Raw genomic sequence first — 18,685 nt, 5'->3', positions numbered from 1 at the left:
ATTTAATTAAGGAAATTAATATGATTATCCCTAAGACCAACTGCGAATGTTGACTGCCACTTTCACCCTAATGGAAATTGTGAGCCAAGATAAGGGCGTGGCAGTAAAACCAGTCCATGTTAACTCCTCTGATATTGATTATTTTTATGAAATTTAACTCGAGTGTGTCTTATAGAAATGATAGAACATCTAACTAACATAATCTAAACTGACTCAAATAAGAAGATAATTTCAACCGTAAAAATAAAAGGTTTAAATAACAATTTGAAAAGTATCCAAAACAGTAAACGAGAAAGAATAGACTTAATCTATGAAAATCATTTTAAAGAAAATCCATTCTCTTATCAAAAGAGTTAAACCACTCGACCAACAGATATGCCATTATTCCCGCCTCGAATTTCCTTTAGAGTGAACGCAAACGTAGAATGTCGTCACAGAGAGTGTTTCGCCCACCGGCAGGTCGGCGTGCGTTATAAAGGGAAGCACTTGGTCCGTTTCTGAGTAACGGTGGATCGGCAGTCGACCTTAGAACCTAGGGTGAAACTCTCCGGCTTGACCGTCTCCTCGACAGAGATCTTCCCGAGCCTCTTCTTCACTCGGAAAGGCGTTGATCTAGGGGATATAATTTCATAAAGATCGCTAGTCCTTCCCTGAATCTGAACTCTGCCCTTTGGACTGCTCGCTTTCTGATCGATAGGAATAGCGATATCAACTTCAGTACAGTGATTTTCGCTCATTCTCTTCGGAACGTCCTTCTCCAGACCGTTACTGCCCAGCTTTTCGTTAATCTCATCTGTCGGAGTGTTGAATACGTCGGACGAATAGCTCTTAGAGTCGTAAATCAATGTTATGCCCGGATAAACCATCATCCCTTCAATATCCGAAGGCAAATTCCTAGCAGAAGCCAAGGAAATGGCTCTAACCTCTGGTTTCTGTGGCTTTTCGTCATCAGCATAATCCAACGATAGACACTTTTTCTCAAACAAAGCTGGTCCAGAAACTTTTGTCTCAGATTTTTCAATCTCCTCGTCGTCCTGCTTGACTTCTTCCTGATTCGCCTCGGACTGCACTTCCTCTGTTTTCCCGAATGAATTAATTACCCTCGATGAACGGCGAATGCTATTCTCTCTTTCAACGGACAGACAGAATTCCTTGTCAGTTAGTAGAATTCGCTTAGGCTGTCGAACTGGCTTTTTATCCAGCTCCAAATCCTTTTCCCAAGACGGTGTTTTTAATAGACTCTTGACTTTCCTTAACTCAGTCAATAGGTCCATGGTCTCCTGAGATGGCTCGTGGAAGATTCTTCTTTTAGGTCGTCTTATAGACGAATTTGTATCCATCTCTTGGTCACTAACATGGTCAATCCCTTGCTGCTTCTTCAATACAGATCTAACTGTATTACTCTGAACCCGCAATGCTTCGTTCTTGTCATCAGAAGTAGAATCTTTCTCCATCTTAACAGGTGTAGAATCCTTGAAATTATTATCAGGAGCATCCGACGTAATATTATTCGCCTTTAATCGTTCCTGTTGCCTCCCAATTATGCCTTGAACATTACTTCTTGTCCGCTTTTTGAAATCTGCATAAGTTTCAGTGGGTATCTCGTGGTACCTAAATTTATCTTGAAGCTGTTTGAATGTTTCCTTGGTATATTCTTGGCTTATTTTGTGTGCCAGAGAATCCTCTGATGACACTTCCCTGGTTTTCTCAGCTTGATCTCCCCCTTGGTATTCAACAAAAGCAAGAGAACGATCTCTGAACAGAAGATTGTCCGAGGAAATACCTCGTTTTTCGAACTGAGGCTGTTTATTCAATTTTTCGTTCTCATCCTTATTATTCCTATGCAACACGTTGTCGTCCTGCCTTCGCGTTTTCGTTGGAGAATAAAGATTTTTCTCTGATGAATCAACCTGAGAGCCATCCTGACCCGATATAAGGGACGAAACCGGACGTTTCGTTGGCGAACTGGGAATACTATCTTGAGACCTTTCAGCATTCTGAGAATTTTTTATGACTTCACGATGTGCAGAAGTTTTTGGAGTCAATATATCTCTCTTTAGTTGCCATTTTCTTCTGGGCGAGTTGCCCCAGCTGTTGGGTTCCTTGTCAGAACCGAAGCTTGTACTAGAGAAAATGATCTCTTCGCTAGTTGTAACGCGACACTTTAGTAATTCAACGCCATTCTTGGGTCCTTCCTTTATTTCTGATTTCGGGGATTCTTCGGGGATTGTTGTGTTTTCCAGTGGTAACGAGCTCGGCCCAGAATCTAAAACGTCGTCCAGGGAAGCGCCTCGAAGTGGATCTCTGTGCTCCTTCACTTGAACCGTCGATTCGAGGTCTTCAGTTTCAAAGGAATACATCTTCAACAAAGGGCCCTTACCAGACTTCCTTCTCTGAAGCTCGAACGACTGTTCCATACCCATAATTCTCCAAGCTCTACCTTCCTCGATTATCTTCGATTCGCTACTCTTCTTCGCGATTTCCTCTTTAGACGTATCAGTTCTGCCAGTCTTCCTTTCATAACGCGGAGTATCGAAAATAAACTTGTCCAATGTTTTCGACGATCCAATCTTATCTAAGAAAGGCCTCTCTACCGCTTTGCTAGGTCCGATCTTCTCCAAGTAAGGTTTGCCAATGATCTTCTTGGGCGCTAGCTTTGCCAGGAACGGTTTGTCTTCCGTCATCGAGATGCCAATCTTCTTCAGGAACGGCCGTTTCTTTTCTTTGCTCTCTTTATCAAACGACCGGTCGCTCAACCGTTCGTTGCTGTAGCTCGACGAGTTGTCGCTGCTTTTCGATCTCGCCCGTTTGTTTCTCGGATGCGGCGTCGACGGAGTTCTCGGTGTTCTTGGCGTGAGGGACGGGCTGGGCTCTTGGTTGGGACAAGTCTCGTCCAGCAGAGCGATAGCGTCTCTCAGGTCCATGTACGCCTTTCTGGGCGCCGTGGTGATTGGAGCCATACGGGGTAGCTCGCTGTCTATGCTGCTGTTCCTTGTAGACGTCGCGTCGGGCTTCGTTTCCGCGTCCACGTGTAAGTACGAGGGGTACGAGCTTCGATCGCCCATCGGACCCGGCGAGGAATCGATAGTGGGATAATCCTCGAGGTACCACGGAGTCACCCCGAGATCCTCTGGCCTAGTCGCCGTGCTGTGAGCCGGAAGTAACGGATTCTTGTTAATAGCGCCTCGGTTGCTGCCGGAACTGATCGAGTGCGTTTGGTCCGCTTGCGTTCCACTGGACGACGTTCCAGAGATACTCGCGGCCGTCTCGTTCGGCGCGCCGCTGATGGCCACTTGTCGACGATAGCTGGTACACGTGGCGAAATAGGGCAGCGCTGGCCGGGCCGTTTCTACGATCACGCGGCCCTGCGCACAGGGGACCATTGGCTCCCCGTCTACCGGCGCTTCCTCTGGCGTCAACGGCAACGCCGCCCCGCGGCCGAACTCGATGAACCACAGCTCGTCCCTCAACTCGCTTTCTCACTTTTTCTCGTTCATGTCTTTGTTTAGGTAATGGAGCACGTAGTGCAACACCAGGTCGTAGCAATACTTGTACTCGGTCTGGAAGAGACGCGAACAGAGGTCAAAAGCGAGTTTTTTATAGGTTGGTGTTATAATGGTATACGTGGAGAGGATGATGCCTTGTATAGATTTTTCATTTTGCGCGGAATGCTATGCAATAGTTACATAACTTTAGCGTATGATTGACTTTAGTTACAAGCAAAATTGGCCATACAAAGTGGTCTTCTCCGCCATCGATGAATAAAAGTTCCGCTAATCACAATATGACTGACAATTTCGAACGTTTATGAACACTCACCATATTCTCAACGAGCTGAGGCCTATGCCTGCGCACAGTTTTAACTGCCTGGAATATATCCACTTCCCCGTGCTGGATCACCTGCTCGATGCAAGCGTTTGCGGCACAATAGACGCCGCAACGACTTCTACCATCGGGAGAAACCACCGCCACCGGTCCGTAGTCGGTTCGTTGCCTCCATCTCTCGACCATGTTCATCAACTCGACCAGACTATTCGTCGATGTCGGGACTTTGTGACCCATTGGCCAGCAGGTCAGTTGGAACAGTTGAACCGTCTTCGGTGGTGCTTTCACGCCTGCCATCAGCTCTGTTAGCGACACGATCTTCTTGTTTATCCTAAAAATCTGTGAATAAGATCATACTAATTTATGAAATTCTCTAACTTATACCGTTTATATGAAAACAGGAAAATTTTTCTTCCTCAGAAACGCTGAGGTGTATATATACACTTATACTGCCTTCATTTTTTCCTCGCTTGATGATTGCATACAGACAGAATATATCGAGAATCGAAAGTGAAAAAACATACGAAGTAAAGAGAGCAAATGAAAAAGGAAAATGTAGAAACACAAAAGCAACCGTCGCTCCCACCCCGTAAGATTTCTCACCCAAGTTTTGATGTTTGTATAGTGATTGTGGCTGATGTGATCGATCGTAAACACCGGACCGTATTTCTTCGAGTGCTTCCCCTCGGGCCAAAAGCTCGGGAAGTTGGTAGATCCTGGCGGCGGGACGCAGAGCACCACCACTGCCGCGCATTCGTAGTCATAAACCAGAGACCAGAACTCGCCACACGTGTGCCGAAGTGGCCATTCCGTTACGATGTATTCCCTGGGCTTCGTGTAACCCTGTCGAGGACGCTCGTTTAGGAAAAAGATGAAAGTATTTTCGCCGAATGTTCGCGAGATGTGAATAGCGATAGAAAAGGACAAAAATATCTGGCTTCCTCTATATAGTAACGTGATTGCAGATGTTCTAATTTTGCGTGTACGGTGGAACGCAATTTTTTAGTAGAAGATAGGGAGCAAACGATCTTCTGAATAGACGCGAATGGCATTCTTTTACGTTCGAAATTTACCTTTTAGAGACTATTAGGGACAGTTAGGAGTACTGTAGCTATAGTGACAGTGTATCTACACGTTAATTTTAATTAGTTTTCCCCGATTTTATTTATATTTGACTTCTTACTATCCCAAATAGTTACTAAGAGACCGTACGCATGGATGTATAATATTATTTCATGGAAGAAAAATTGAATAATTACTAGAAAGATTAATCGTTCACAGGAAACGAACATAAATTGCCAACTTACGTCTACAAAGACAGCATTTATATAGTCAGTGTAACTGTTACCCTGGAAGCTTGTGAGGTATGGTCGAAAGTTGTCAGCTAAAGTGAAAAATATTATCTCATAAATAGAAATTCGATCAACGCCCAACAAGTATAACACCCATTAATGAACATACATATAAGACGATGCACAGGGAACTATTATGTTACTTCTTTCTCATATAACAAATAATATTACAATATTTTTTAATTGCCTAAACTCAATATAAAAACATCTAGATACTGTATATATTATATATACGAGAAGACAGTGGACAATTAATCAGTTGGGTTTGGAAAAAAATTTGCATGCAGGTTCCAAGGTATTCTTAGAAATACACGTGACCCAGTAATTTCTGGAAATAATGACAGATTTCAATCTATACCAGGGGTTCTCGATATTTTTAGTGACGCGGGCGCATTCAAGATTGGAAAAAATAGTGGCGGGCGCAATCGATCGACAAAGATGCTGATTTTGCTATTCGATTGAGAATCCCTGGTCTACTTCGTGATACACGATTCTTACGAAGTACCAGAAACATTTTACTTTTTTTTTTCTTTCACGGGACCAACATTTACACGTAGTTCTACTGGCGGAAACTCACGTGGTACCACCAGGACGTCTCTGTTCTTCTCTCTGTTATCAGCTCTGTGGCCCCCGGCGCAATCGCCGATCGTAAAACGCGGCGTTTGCTTACAAATCTGCTGATACTCCCGCTGATATTCATTCATTTTGGTTATCGGATTTTTTATGCTCTTCTGCTTGAGACGTTGCGACAACTCTGAGACCGGAAACCACGAGGTGCCGCACACCACAAACTCCTCCAGTGTATCGTACACGAATTTGTACTGTTCCTGAATAAAAAAGGAAGTTTAGCCGTACGCAAAGAATCGTTTAACATTCACATGCAGATGCTAATCAGTTGAACGTCTATTTTTGTATATTATTTGTTACCGAATGATTAATGTTCAGCAAAAATTTGTATTCAGCACGTTTTGAATAAGTTTAATAATAAACAGTAAATAATATGAACAAAACTCGTTAGAAGTCAACTTGAATTTTATTAAATAAAAGACGATCAATATTATGTATTTACAAAGTTCTCGATGAGTCCTCTTCTACTTTGCCGTAACTTTTTCAAGTAGCCGAAGACGTCGAAAGAGTGCTCCTCTTCGGCCAGCTCCATATTTGCGTCTATCGCTAGATACACGCCCGATCTTCCTCCACCGTCACTTTATAACCAACAGAAAGCCGTTTTCTCTCGTTAATCGTCGATAGCAAATGGTATCATTGAGATTACGATTACGCTGAAATCGTTGCCAATCAAAATTGCTTCTCCACGATAACATCATTAGACCGGTAACAACATAAGTAAATATTTCTTTTATGCTCATTGCGTATTGCGTACATGCGTTATTTTCCGTATGCCACAGATCGGATATTCGCGATGTATCTGTTCATTTTTTATTAGAATTGCTGCTAAAGTCCGGTATATTTTTCAGTGTGTATTGCACTTAATTCTCAAATGCAAAGTGCATGCTGATTTTGAGTAGTTTGTAACAATTACATATTCTGTGGTTGCAAATGTTATGTACATAATTATCCGTTTGAGTGGCGGATGGCGCAATCGTGCTTCTCCCGTTCAATACTCAAAGCATCAACTACTCGATGAGAAGAGGCATATTGACCGCACGCTGGGATTTTCTCATTCTCATTCTCGACCCCAGACAATTTTATTATGTACATTGACAAGAGTGGCGCAGCAACGATAACGCAAGATTCGCTATTGATAAGTAGAAAAATACATGGAAAATTGAAAAGCGTCGTCGCACTTTCTGGCCCATTTAGACGTAAGAATCGAGAAGCGCCATCGCGCTCTATGACACTTTTCGAGTTGATCTCTCCAAAAGCCTATGGCACTCAAACGGTTATATTTTTCTGTTCATAAAACTGACCACTTTTTAGATGTACGTGTTGACAAAAATTACTACATTACACGGTAGATTTTCAATTATTGTATATTTCAGATGCATACCGCGAGTTTCGTCGAATGAAAAGGATCGATGGAGATTGTGTCAGTGATTTTACCGCAACCCCTTATTTAATAGAGTGTAAAACATTTACTTGCAATGCACCACCATGGGACCAGAGCCCATCTTTATGGTGGACCCGACCACTGCTCTCACGCGTCGACGGAATTCCAAAACCGCGTTCCCGAACGGACAAGTATGCGAGTGCCATTCTGTGTAATGGAACTGTAACAATGTTCTCTCTTCTAGAATCTCCTGAAATCAGATAATAACAATCATTATTTTTGTTTATTTGCTTATCATATTTTTTAAATTCCGTTGGTATTTCATTGAATGTATAGCCGACGAGAAATCGGTATAATAGAAGTTATCGTTAGAAGTGTACCTGCTACGGTATTTTTTTGAATTTTATACGCATCAGTAAATTAATTAATTCGAATTAGTCCTCGTTGGTAACAGTTTCTGTTTAAGATTGCAACGCTGAAATTCAATGATTCGTTAATCATTTAGTAATTTAGCAATTTAGTAATTTCTTTGTTTTGGTATATTTTTTCTGCGAGATGTCAAAAATATTCTTTATTTAAATATGCGAACAAACGTTTTCACCACCTTATCTGACGTTTATATGTATTTCACGCGAGAAACTTGTAATTCCAGCAGACTTGTTGCGAAAATTATTCATCGAGTGACACGAGGAGAACCCTCCAGAAGTTCTTAGTATATGATCGAAATGTTTCACAAGAGTGAACGTCATAAATCTATGACATTTCGAGTGAAGTAAGGCATACACGTCGCCGACAGTTTAACTCTCGTAACTTGACTTCTAAACGAAACGACTCCTTGGCAGAAGTTACATCAAAGTCTGCTGAGCTAATGAATAAAACACGTTTCTCCATATTGAACGCTTTGAATTTCCGTGCGAAATTTTGTGAAATTTCTTTAATCTACCCCATCATTAAGAACATCGTAAAACATTGAATCTATTTAATAAAGATAAACTAAATGTTCCAATGTCATTATCTCTTATAAAGCAACGACATAAATAATAATTACATGCTAGAATAAAATATTTAAAATATACAATTAATCACTAAAAATTTATTATATTTACTTTTATACGTAAATCTAACTTAGAGATACCCAATCTTTTTTCTAATTCGATTTTCTTAACCAAATTTCTTTCTTCAATAGACCTCCGAATTTTCTTAATTCTAATGCATAAATGTGATGCACAAGTTCAACAACTTGTAAGAACAATCTAAATCGAGTAATAAACTGGCCGAATAGTCGAACATATCACGCAAAAATGTCTCGAGAAGCCAGAACATAGAAAAAGATTTGATCATCCTAAATTGAAACAGCTATTAAAAGCACACTTTAACGCTTAATCCACTTTGTCGAGGCAACCGGTGAGAAGTAAGTACACGTCTACTTGGTCGCGAAATTAGACGAGGCAAACGATAGAAAACAGAAGAAGGTGTCGAAGGTAAAACAGAGGAAGGCATCGGTGAAATTCCGAGGGATCTCCTTATTTTCGTTTCATTTCAAAGGAGCTAACAAAGTTAAGCCTTACGTAACGACTGCTCGAACAAACTTGTCGCCTCTCTCCTCCTCCCATCCCCCGTCCTGTATCGTTTCACATTCATCCAGGTTCAAAGATGGCCGCGAACCAGTCTCACTCCAGAGTTAATTCCCCGGAACTTTTTACCAAAACTTCCACCCCCGCCTTGGCAACGTCATCCACGAAACCCAGAGACGGCAGTCGTGTGGAATCGTTGCCAGTCTACTTTTCATTCGCGAGAACTTCCGAATTTCCGTGACCCCCCTGCCAGTCGAGACTCCATTACCGTATCGGAGGTTATCCGATTCCTTAGACCCCCTTGCATTATACAGGAAAGTAATTCGTGTCACGTAATTTCTCGACGATCCATCGAACGAAAGAGCGGAGGGAAACGCGAGGCGAGGAAATTTTCTTTCTTTTTTTTATGGACGAACGGGATTTCGTTAAAGAGGGATGCAAAGGTGTAAAATTTCGGAGTTCGAAATTATTCTAGGGATAGTTGGGAATTTTCTACGAGTCCCGAGAAATTTGTCGCACTATGTCACGCGTAATTTGGCTGAAACATTCCGAATGGTTTTATTTTACATGAAAAGCAGGTTTACAAGAAGGATTTTTCGCGACTTAACAATGAGAAGAGAAAATTTTGCTAAGGATGTTTAACCACTTTAATGAAAAATTATTATTCGAAATAAGAACGATTTCATTGATATTCTCGATTTGAATATAAATGGACTAATATCACTTTCAAAATAAACGGCTCAAATATATATTATAAGATTAGGGAATAATGTATGATTTAAAAGCTGTTTTAAAACAGAGGATACAAATATACGATGCATCTGTGACGTCTTCCCATTAATATTCGACGTACAGCATATAAATCTGTAAAAGCGTACGGCTAAAAAGAAGTACACTTACGTCGTTTTCATTCTTCTTATAAAGTCTTATCGTTCGTATGTGAAAATTGGCGAGCTCCTCTTCCTTCAGCACGGAAACGCCGATACCGCCGTACTCTTCGTCCTTGTCCTTGCTGGCTGGCCAATACTGGACGCACATCACCTAAAATCGATTCGTTCCATACTCGTTATCATCCAACAGATACGAACTTGTCGGGGAAAGATGGCTTATATACGGGACAGATTGATGAAACGTACACGCGGCAGTTGGAAACGGTTTGAAAATTGAGAAAAAATGAAATACACCCTAGGGGTATATATATATATAAGAAAATAACGTTTCCCAATTTTCAATAATAAAGCAGACAGTGCTTCCTCACTTGTTCTCTATGTCGCTTTCAGAATTTTTCGTGGAACACTTAGTGATTGTTCGCGATACACAATTGGAGAAACTGTGATCTAAACTAATAATTGCGGCTACTTCCAATGATTAAACTTATTAACTTGACGGCCACTAGTTCAGTCGACGAATCGAATTCAACCAGCGAACCAGCAATATAAATATTCGTCACTATCATCTTTAACATTTACTCTGAGTGATTCATGCGCAATGACCATCCAAACTTAAGTAGTATAAATCTACCTTTACTGCACCATCATCAAATTGCTTAATGATATATTGAAAAATTTTATATCTAAATTACATTTATAATATTACATTTAAAAGACAACTGGATCTGTTACACGATCGCGTAATAACTCGTACAGTAATTTAATAATTCGTCGCGAGCATATATTTCCCACCCTTGGAAAATCGCAAAATGTCGCTTATTCCACGTTCTGGATCATCATTATGGAGGCAAGTGGGCGTGGCCAAGCGAAGTGACTGCTAACAACTTCGAAACTCGTTTACCTAGCTCATCCTCGATTTCACATGCAAAAGCTCGGCTTGTTTAAACTCCGGTTAGGCTCAGCTTCGTGTGCCAAGCTTGTCGCTGTAACCGCGACGACGCGGAATCTTTCGTAATGTCAAACGCGTGAACCGCGTGCACCGAAAGAGCGGCTCTGTGTGTGCCGCAACGTTGCTCAAGAAACAAGAGGCACAATACAGCGGGGAACCGCGTAATTTTCAGTGCGCAATCTCTTCCACGTGGGAATGAAAAGGCGCGCTGCTAAAATTCAGCCCGTTATCGCGAGGTATGCGTGCCCTGTAAGAGATGTTTCTTCGCGAATATGTATTCATTGACGGTCCTGGCGCCCTGTTATGAACGGAGAAATTTTGTTCAGTAAATTTCTTTAAACTGGCGAGCTTTAAAAAGCAATCTATAAATATTGACCTGCGCGCCGACTTTTATGAAGCTTAAGATATTCAAAAATATTCAATGTGTAATTTTTTCTAATAGCAGATATTTGTATTTAGAATGTAAAGTTATACTATTTAAAAGATTTCCGATGTCTTCTTCGAAATTTAACAGGTTCAGTTAAAAATTAACAGCCGTAAGAGAAAGTAACGAATAGAAATACTAGGAATAATAAAAATGTTGGAATACCAATGCAAAAAACACCAACCCCGCTCCACTTCAGTCACCTTTATCCCGATCAGGATGTCCCGACTAAATATCAGCCGTTCTCAAACGCTGCGCCAATAACCAACCCACGATGCCGTTGATTTAAAATTCTTACCCTGATAAAATCGAACGTTTTCGTCAACATAACGATACAGCAGGCCTTCTCCTGCCACACCATCCGCCAGAATTCTGTCACGGTGTTCTCCATAGGTCCCTGAGTCACGATGTAAGCGTTGGGTTTCAATATACTCTGAAATATAAAACGTTGACAGCAAAAACTTAGCTACCTGATAACCGTGCCCAAATATAAACGATTGAAATGAACTTCTTGCTGTCGTGGAAATAGCACGATATTACTGTCTGCGACCGTTCTATTTCGAGGGCTCTGATTATGGATTATTCAAATTCAACGATTCCGTGCACGAAGGTTGATAAAAAGCTACAACCTCGATCTTGATCCTTATACAGTATCGCGAACCACATAAGCAATTAAATTTAAAGAAAACATGGATATGGGGTTAGCTCTAAGACGCGGAATGGTAAGGGTAGAAGGTATATTCTACTTACATCTACATAAGAGGCATTAATGTAATCTGAGTCAGGCTCGCCTTCGATTGGATCCAAGACCACCCTGTTATAGTCATCTGTGCTCGAAAAGGGAATTTATGAACGTTAGTAAAGATATCCGTTAGTAAAATTAAAAAATAAATCAATTTCCGCTGATTATTATCAAGTAATAATATTTACATAATACATGATTGCTATAATTGAGAAATTATCATACTTGTTGCAGGTTATTTTAGAATACTTGAACAATTAGTAGCAGTGGAATACTTCAGAAATTCTATGATAAATTGGAATTTATGTTAAGCATTATGTTCTTAAATGTTAATAAATAGTTATCCATTTTATATCAATTGTATTCACCATGCATCAACTCGCGATACAATAATCTTCGTTTGATCTACTCCATCGGATTCTTTTATATATAATTTCTCTATTGCGCTTTATAACCATGGCTACACCCTGAAGGGTAGAGTAAAAAACAACGTACACAAAAAACATGGTATTATGAGAAATAAATTAGTGGAGAGTGTGGTAAAAAAAGTTCAGAAGTTTATTAACATCTGAAGTTTAGTATAATTATTGTCAAAACTATCACTCTTCATATACAATTCTGAATTTTTTGTTAAAAACCAATTTTGTTGTAGTCTTTGACTTTATGAACATGAGTGAATGACAATAGAGATTTTTATAGATGTCCTTCACTTATTTTAAATTTTTCATCATTTTTTTATAGGAGACTCCAACTACGTATGAACAGAGGGTTGAAAATATATGGTATAATAAGTGATGAAATTCTGTTACGAACTGACGCAAGTATTGAAATTCTTAAGATGCAATATATTCGACGTTAACATAATACGTAATACATAAATAGTATAGTAGAGTAAATAAAATAAGAAGGTCGTATTTATTAAATAAAGAAAGGCTTCATGCATTCCTGAAAATTTCATTACTGGAAATTCTGAATTACTACGAGGTATTTATTTATATTATATTATAATATTATAATTAGACTATGCATTCATAAGATTAAATCCATCTGTTGTTGTTGCAAGTATTGTAATCGTAATAACAATATCTATCATCATAAATAGAGAAAGTTCTGCTATCGTGGTTTATAAGAGACTCTTTACGTGCACACTTTCAACCAAGAAACGAGCAGGCATATCAATTTTCTGGGAATGTTGTTTCATCACGTTTCTAACGCCTCTGTTTAAACGAACGCGTACGTGTACACGTGCGAAAACGGGAATACGTGCCGTCCACAACTTTTCTCGCCGCTACCCGCGCGACTCCGATCCTACCCCACACACCCCGTGTGTTCTCATCGCGAAGCACGCGTGCACGAAAGACACGAACGTAACCGTGTTTCCTAATTAGACTCGTTGCGACTGGAATTTTTCACGGTGGCGAATAATTAAAATTTGCCAAAAGGAAGAATTCTGCGCGCGAACCATAGGACCGTGTGATCGATGACCACGGGATTGGAAAAGACAATGCGAGAAAATGTGCTGAAATTGTATATAATGAAAACTGTGAATACCAAATATCGACTGATTTACATGTTTATCCCTTTGAACGTTGAGTTGTGTGACGTTAAATATGGTACGCATATATGCGTTATAGCCCAGATTGAATGGTTGTGTGAGAACCCATATATGCATTCACAGCCCAAATTGAATGATTATGTGAGAATCCATACATGCGTTCATAGCCAAATTGGATGGTTGTGTGAGAACCCATATATGCGTTCATTGCGCTCAAAGGGTTAAGTATGTATGATGTATATGTTTATTTTAAAAATGTTCACGTAAAATACATTCAAAATATTCCGTGCGAATAAAAATTACGGTGCTTAGCAGCGATCGATTTTTTTATTTATACGGGAATGGTTCAGAACTAACGATGTGTAGGCACATGTGATAGGCACATATTAAGTAATTGTTACTTACAAGGGATACATCTCTGGTTTTGGTTTTTTTCTTTATTGGCCGGTTTCAGAGCGTGTCGACACGAATGTGTTTCTACCTTTGTAGCTGTCTGCAAATAAAAAATTATAATTTGATTATTGTGTATATCACTGAGTGCCTCCATTTTAAAGTTCTTTTTTTCTCTTTCTGATCGGCGCGTAAGCGGTTGCCTGCATAATTTCACGGGTTGTATATGATGTTACAAAGTTACAAAGTGACACGTCCCTAAGCCATTGAAAATAATAAAATCATTTCAATATTCATAGAATTTACAATAAATGTGTTTGGACAAATTTAAAATTGCTACAAATTTCTTATAAACTAAGTAAACTAGTTGCAAATGGTATCTGCGACTTGAAAGCAATTTCTGTAGGTTAATCGAGTGGTCATCTTCCCGGCCGTCGAGTCATGAGGACGAGTTCGCGCGAAAGAGCACGGAACAGTTGAACGATAAACGTCGGGCCAATTATGGCGTGACAGTCAACGGGATGGCGATCGACACGACGCGACGCACCGCGTTTAGGTGGATCGTTGTACACGCGCGCTACACGAGACCATAAACTCCCTCGATGATTGAGAGCCGACGGAGCGATTCGAACGAGTTCCGACCTCCGCGAGCTGCGTTGCTAAGGAAACTCGCGAAATATCGTTTCCCCGGGCTGACCAAAATTCAATCCCCTTAATTCGACGGGAAACGGGTCGCCGCCACCGCGATGTTTACCGGTTTCTCCGGCCAATTTTACGGTCGTTCGGGAAGCAATTGGTAAAATACACCCAAGAAGGACCGAAGGTGTTAAATCTTTAAATGTACTCACTTGATTGCGACATGAAATATAGATATACTACAACCTTAAAAGGATGTATCGGTACCATATAATATGCAATATTGTCTCTTCGTGTATATGTTTTATCTGTTTGCAGAATTTCTGTAAGAATTTAAATGTTACAGCAGCGGGTCTCAAACTTCTTTCTCAAAACTGAGTTCTCAGTTGAAATTCAGTTATCCCTAAACCACTTCGAATACTTCAGAAAAGAAGAAAAACTGTGCACAGTTGAATGATATCAATTTAATGTATTTTGATAATATTGCCGCGGCATACTATGGTAGCACCTAGTTTAAGAAACCCTGTATTAAAGTACCCTGGGGTAAAAATTTCATGCTTTTCTCATTGTTTAATTATGGATCAGATAATATTAGTATTATTATAAGAAATATCCTTGCCTAAACGGATTCGAACGGCCTAAGGAGACGAATATACTATTCTAGCACGTCTACGTATTGTCTAGCCATCGAATTTATTTAAATCTATTTTTATAATCTCTCACATTCGCAACTTGGAACACATCTAGATGTTGAAACTCAACGTGCACGGATTAATCGGCGAGCGCGGAAAGCGAGGGTTAACCATCGTTAACAAGTAAAGGGAAGTTGTACAAGTTCCAGCAGAAGGCGGTCGGGTTTGAAGCCTCTGTGCCCGAGCGTCTGGCGCAGAATTCGTTCGCTAAAATGCCGGCCTAATGAGAAACCGGTATCGAGCCGAGTTACTTGATTCCACCGTCTATTCTCAGAGGATCGCTTTGTCTTCTAGATGTCGCCTCCCGCCTCCGCCTTGGCTGTCTGCCTATCTCAAGCCACTTTGCACGCCCTCCAACTATGCACGCGGACGCGTTCCTCCGTCGCTGCGGATGATTCTCAAACATACAATTCCGTCGCGAGAGACGCGTTCCACGTTCCAAGGCGATGGCTGTTCACGTTCGCGCGTCTATTATTGCACCGAGACTGTCCCCGACGTTGCTAAATTACTGACACTCAATTATATCGAAGCGTTTACACGTCCACCCGATTCGGAGATAAGCTTGTTCAGACTCGCGAGGAAATCAAATGTTCAATACGAAAGAATAGAATTTTCAAGTGCATGCTCACTTTCCGCGTTAATGTCAATGAGGATGACACGATGCTATTGGCCGCGTTATTGAATTCTAGTATAGACAACACTGCGATTATTGATTTTGCTATGTAACAAAGTTTAGTGCAGAGATATATCACTGGTTTTGAATGAATATTGTTATTATTCGTTGTAATTTGTTTTGTGTATTCGACAGGGGCATCTGTTAGGATTGAGTCGATGCCAAGAAGACAATGCTTGCCTAATTAGGACCGAGAGTTTGTCAAGTATTATTCAGAATAATGTGTGGGCGATAGTTACGGCTAATTCCTCGAATTTACCACCTACGATTCCGGGAAGCCGCAGTTTCTTGTTCATCTTAACGTAATCCTTTGAATCCTCCAATATTCTGGCTTTTGGCTAACAAGTCGCTATATTCAATTAAGCTTTTTAATCGTCAGTTCCCCATCAAAATTCACTAATTGCACGATGGAATACCTTCTAGAACAGCAAAAGTCTTTCCTTCCATTTAAAACAAAATTGTAACGTTTCCAAAATGATTCTTAAAATTCCTGCAAGACGTTTTGAAAATGAAATTACTAATTCCAATTTGAAATTTTCATAATTTTCAAAATTGTCAACTCATCAGAATTAATAATTTTCTATAAATAATGAAAATTTCCTTGGAGAAAGAATTAGAATAATTTAAAAAAGAAATTACAGAGAAATTATTTTAAACATTTTCCGATCTTACATCCTGAATAAAGAGAACATGGACACCAACATTGAGTTCATAAACGATTAATCCCCAAAAATGTACAAATTTCATTTCAAAAATAAAATGATCAAATTAAAATTCTACTCTCATCACGAAAACCGCCAAAGAAAGCAATTTCTTCGCGCACAAGAGATCACAATAACTTGAAAAAAGAAGAGGAAAGAGAATTAAAATCCTCTTGGAAAAAAAAATCTTCACACAAGAATCCTCTCAAACTCCATCCAGTTTCCTATATAATACATGGCGGAACAATGGAGTCCCACCGTTCCCGTCCCAAGTGTAACGCGATAGTTATTACTGCAAGCGAGAAACAAGGGTGGAAAACGTCGAATCGACGAGGAGAGGATCGTAAGAACGGGGTGGTTGGGATGTCGCGCGGTGCAGGATTCATCGTTCTCACCTGAAACTCGACGCGGTACAGAACAGGAAACTTTCGCCGTAGCTCGCAAAGCTTCGGGAATTGCGAGAGTTCGGTCGGGGCGGAGGGCAGGGTGGTGCTCATACTGCTACCGAGTTCTTCCGTGGCTGTGAACAAAAAAAAAAGAAAATTGAACAATTAATGTGGGCGGGCGTTCGTTCCGTCGCGTGAGTCCAGTTTCCGGTTCGAAAGTTCGCGCTCACGGCAATTCCCGATAATATCCACGGATTCTGACGTGTTAATAAACCGAACGCCCGCGTCTATCGAATAAAGGAGACGAAGTCGATCTCGTCCGGCAAAATTCTATCCGCAATAATTGCCTCGTTGAAAATTTAACAATTATTTAATAACACTTGAAATTCTTATCGTGCTTGTAAATGATACGCACGTATTACGTAGTTACATGTTAATTCATTTATAAATAATGATTATACATTAAAACATTTTTCATTTTATTAGGAGTTCATTTTTATTTGTTTCAATATATTATATAAAAAGCGTAACAGAAATTTTTATCAATACATTGTAAATTTTATTAATGATATACATATACATATCAGGTACGTGTTTATCGCTTTTTCATAACTTTCTGACACCTGACAGATAATTTCATCTGTAATTGTGATTTTATTGAATCGACGAGAAACGAGTAGGCGTATAAAATAAGAACGATCTGAAATCAATTTCTTTGAATAAATCAGAAAATATACGCATCGCGGAGGGGGACGGATCTAAAGGGTTATCCATGTTTACGTGTCAGCCCCACGGATTCCAAACGCAATTTGCGTCAATCAAAGGATCGACAAACGCCGCTGTCACGGCTGCGTACAATCGATTAATACCGACTGCAGGAAACAACCCAGTTGCCCGAATTGATAAATCATTTAATAAAGTTCCATCTGGCAGATTGGATTTTCTTCGGTACACAATACGATGGTTGCCGGACGCTTCCAATTTGAAATGCTCGTTCACTCTCGCATTTACAGCAGGCACGTTAACATCTATTTTAATTATCGATAAATAAAAAGTGAAAAACTAAATGTAGATATTGTACAAGTTTGCTGTACGAAAGAAGAAAATTAAAAGATATATTTGATCCCCCAACAACTTTCTAAAATAATTGTTTAATACAACTCTAAGCTTAACGCTTCATCCGTTATATTTAACATATTTTGCTCCGCTAATGAAGAAAATTGTCCGCTTCACGATTGCCCGAGAATATCCATCAGAACCGGGTACGCATTAAGTAATCGCTGATAGTACGATCCATAGAGCGAGCGAGTAAACAAGAAAGTTTTATGCGACTATGGAACCGAGAGACTGGTTTGGTAGCGTGTCGCCTAGTTTCAAGTCGTTTTTACCCAAAGAGATCATCGGTTCGGACGCGCACCCCCTCTTATTGTGCTAAAAGACTGTTTCGAAACTGGGTCGCGTGGCCCCCGCGCCACTGCACATAAACATCCCCCGCGAAGTATAAAATCTCATGAGCTTTCTGGAACGGGTTGTCACGTCCCAATACGTAACAGTTGAAAGTGGAACGCCGGTAGCAAATATCGCGTCGACGATTTTTTAATTTCTTCCCGATGTTAATAGTTTAGCGGGGAAAAATTTGCGATTACGATTTTTTGCAAATCGAGCACTTCTACTTAAATATTTAATTAAAAAAAAAAAACAACATCAAATGTAAAAAACTAGGTGACGAAAATGGTAAGAACTAGGTCTAAAAATAATAAAATTACCAGTTAACGTTAACAATATCGTTGTGCCTGACAGCGTCTCACGGATGCAGGTCGATGAAATTTCATCGTACCGTCGAACACGCTGGCTTTGTTCCTCTAATTACACAACAATAGTTGCAGAC

General features: G+C 40.1%; 2 protein-coding genes across 2 annotated transcripts in view; both read right to left on the bottom strand.

Moving 5' to 3' along the window:
- Positions 1-308: 308 nt before the first annotated feature.
- LOC143431465 (uncharacterized) lies at positions 309-3,383 on the bottom strand. The gene has a single exon (XM_076908230.1). The coding sequence runs from the start codon at positions 3,381-3,383 to the stop codon at positions 471-473; it is 2,913 nt and encodes a 970-aa protein (XP_076764345.1). The 3' UTR covers positions 309-470.
- Positions 3,384-3,420: 37 nt separating this feature from the next.
- The window catches only part of Ptp36e (protein tyrosine phosphatase 36E), a 61,267-nt gene continuing 46,002 nt past the window's right edge, over positions 3,421-18,685 (bottom strand). The window contains exons 3-14 of the mRNA XM_076908296.1: positions 16,807-16,931; positions 13,725-13,812; positions 11,773-11,849; positions 11,321-11,455; positions 9,660-9,800; positions 7,275-7,435; positions 6,247-6,382; positions 5,755-6,004; positions 5,133-5,209; positions 4,429-4,668; positions 3,820-4,164; positions 3,421-3,560 (exon numbers count right to left, since the gene is read on the bottom strand). Coding sequence (XP_076764411.1) covers positions 3,480-3,560; positions 3,820-4,164; positions 4,429-4,668; positions 5,133-5,209; positions 5,755-6,004; positions 6,247-6,382; positions 7,275-7,435; positions 9,660-9,800; positions 11,321-11,455; positions 11,773-11,849; positions 13,725-13,812; positions 16,807-16,931 — 1,856 coding nt within the window. The 3' untranslated portion in view covers positions 3,421-3,479. The remainder of the gene's footprint in view (positions 3,561-3,819; positions 4,165-4,428; positions 4,669-5,132; positions 5,210-5,754; positions 6,005-6,246; positions 6,383-7,274; positions 7,436-9,659; positions 9,801-11,320; positions 11,456-11,772; positions 11,850-13,724; positions 13,813-16,806; positions 16,932-18,685) is intronic.

The sequence above is a fragment of the Xylocopa sonorina genome, chromosome 1, assembly GCF_050948175.1.
Source record: "Xylocopa sonorina isolate GNS202 chromosome 1, iyXylSono1_principal, whole genome shotgun sequence".
NCBI classification, from domain to species: Eukaryota; Metazoa; Arthropoda; class Insecta; order Hymenoptera; family Apidae; genus Xylocopa; species Xylocopa sonorina.
This window is presented reverse-complemented; position numbering and strand designations above follow the sequence as displayed.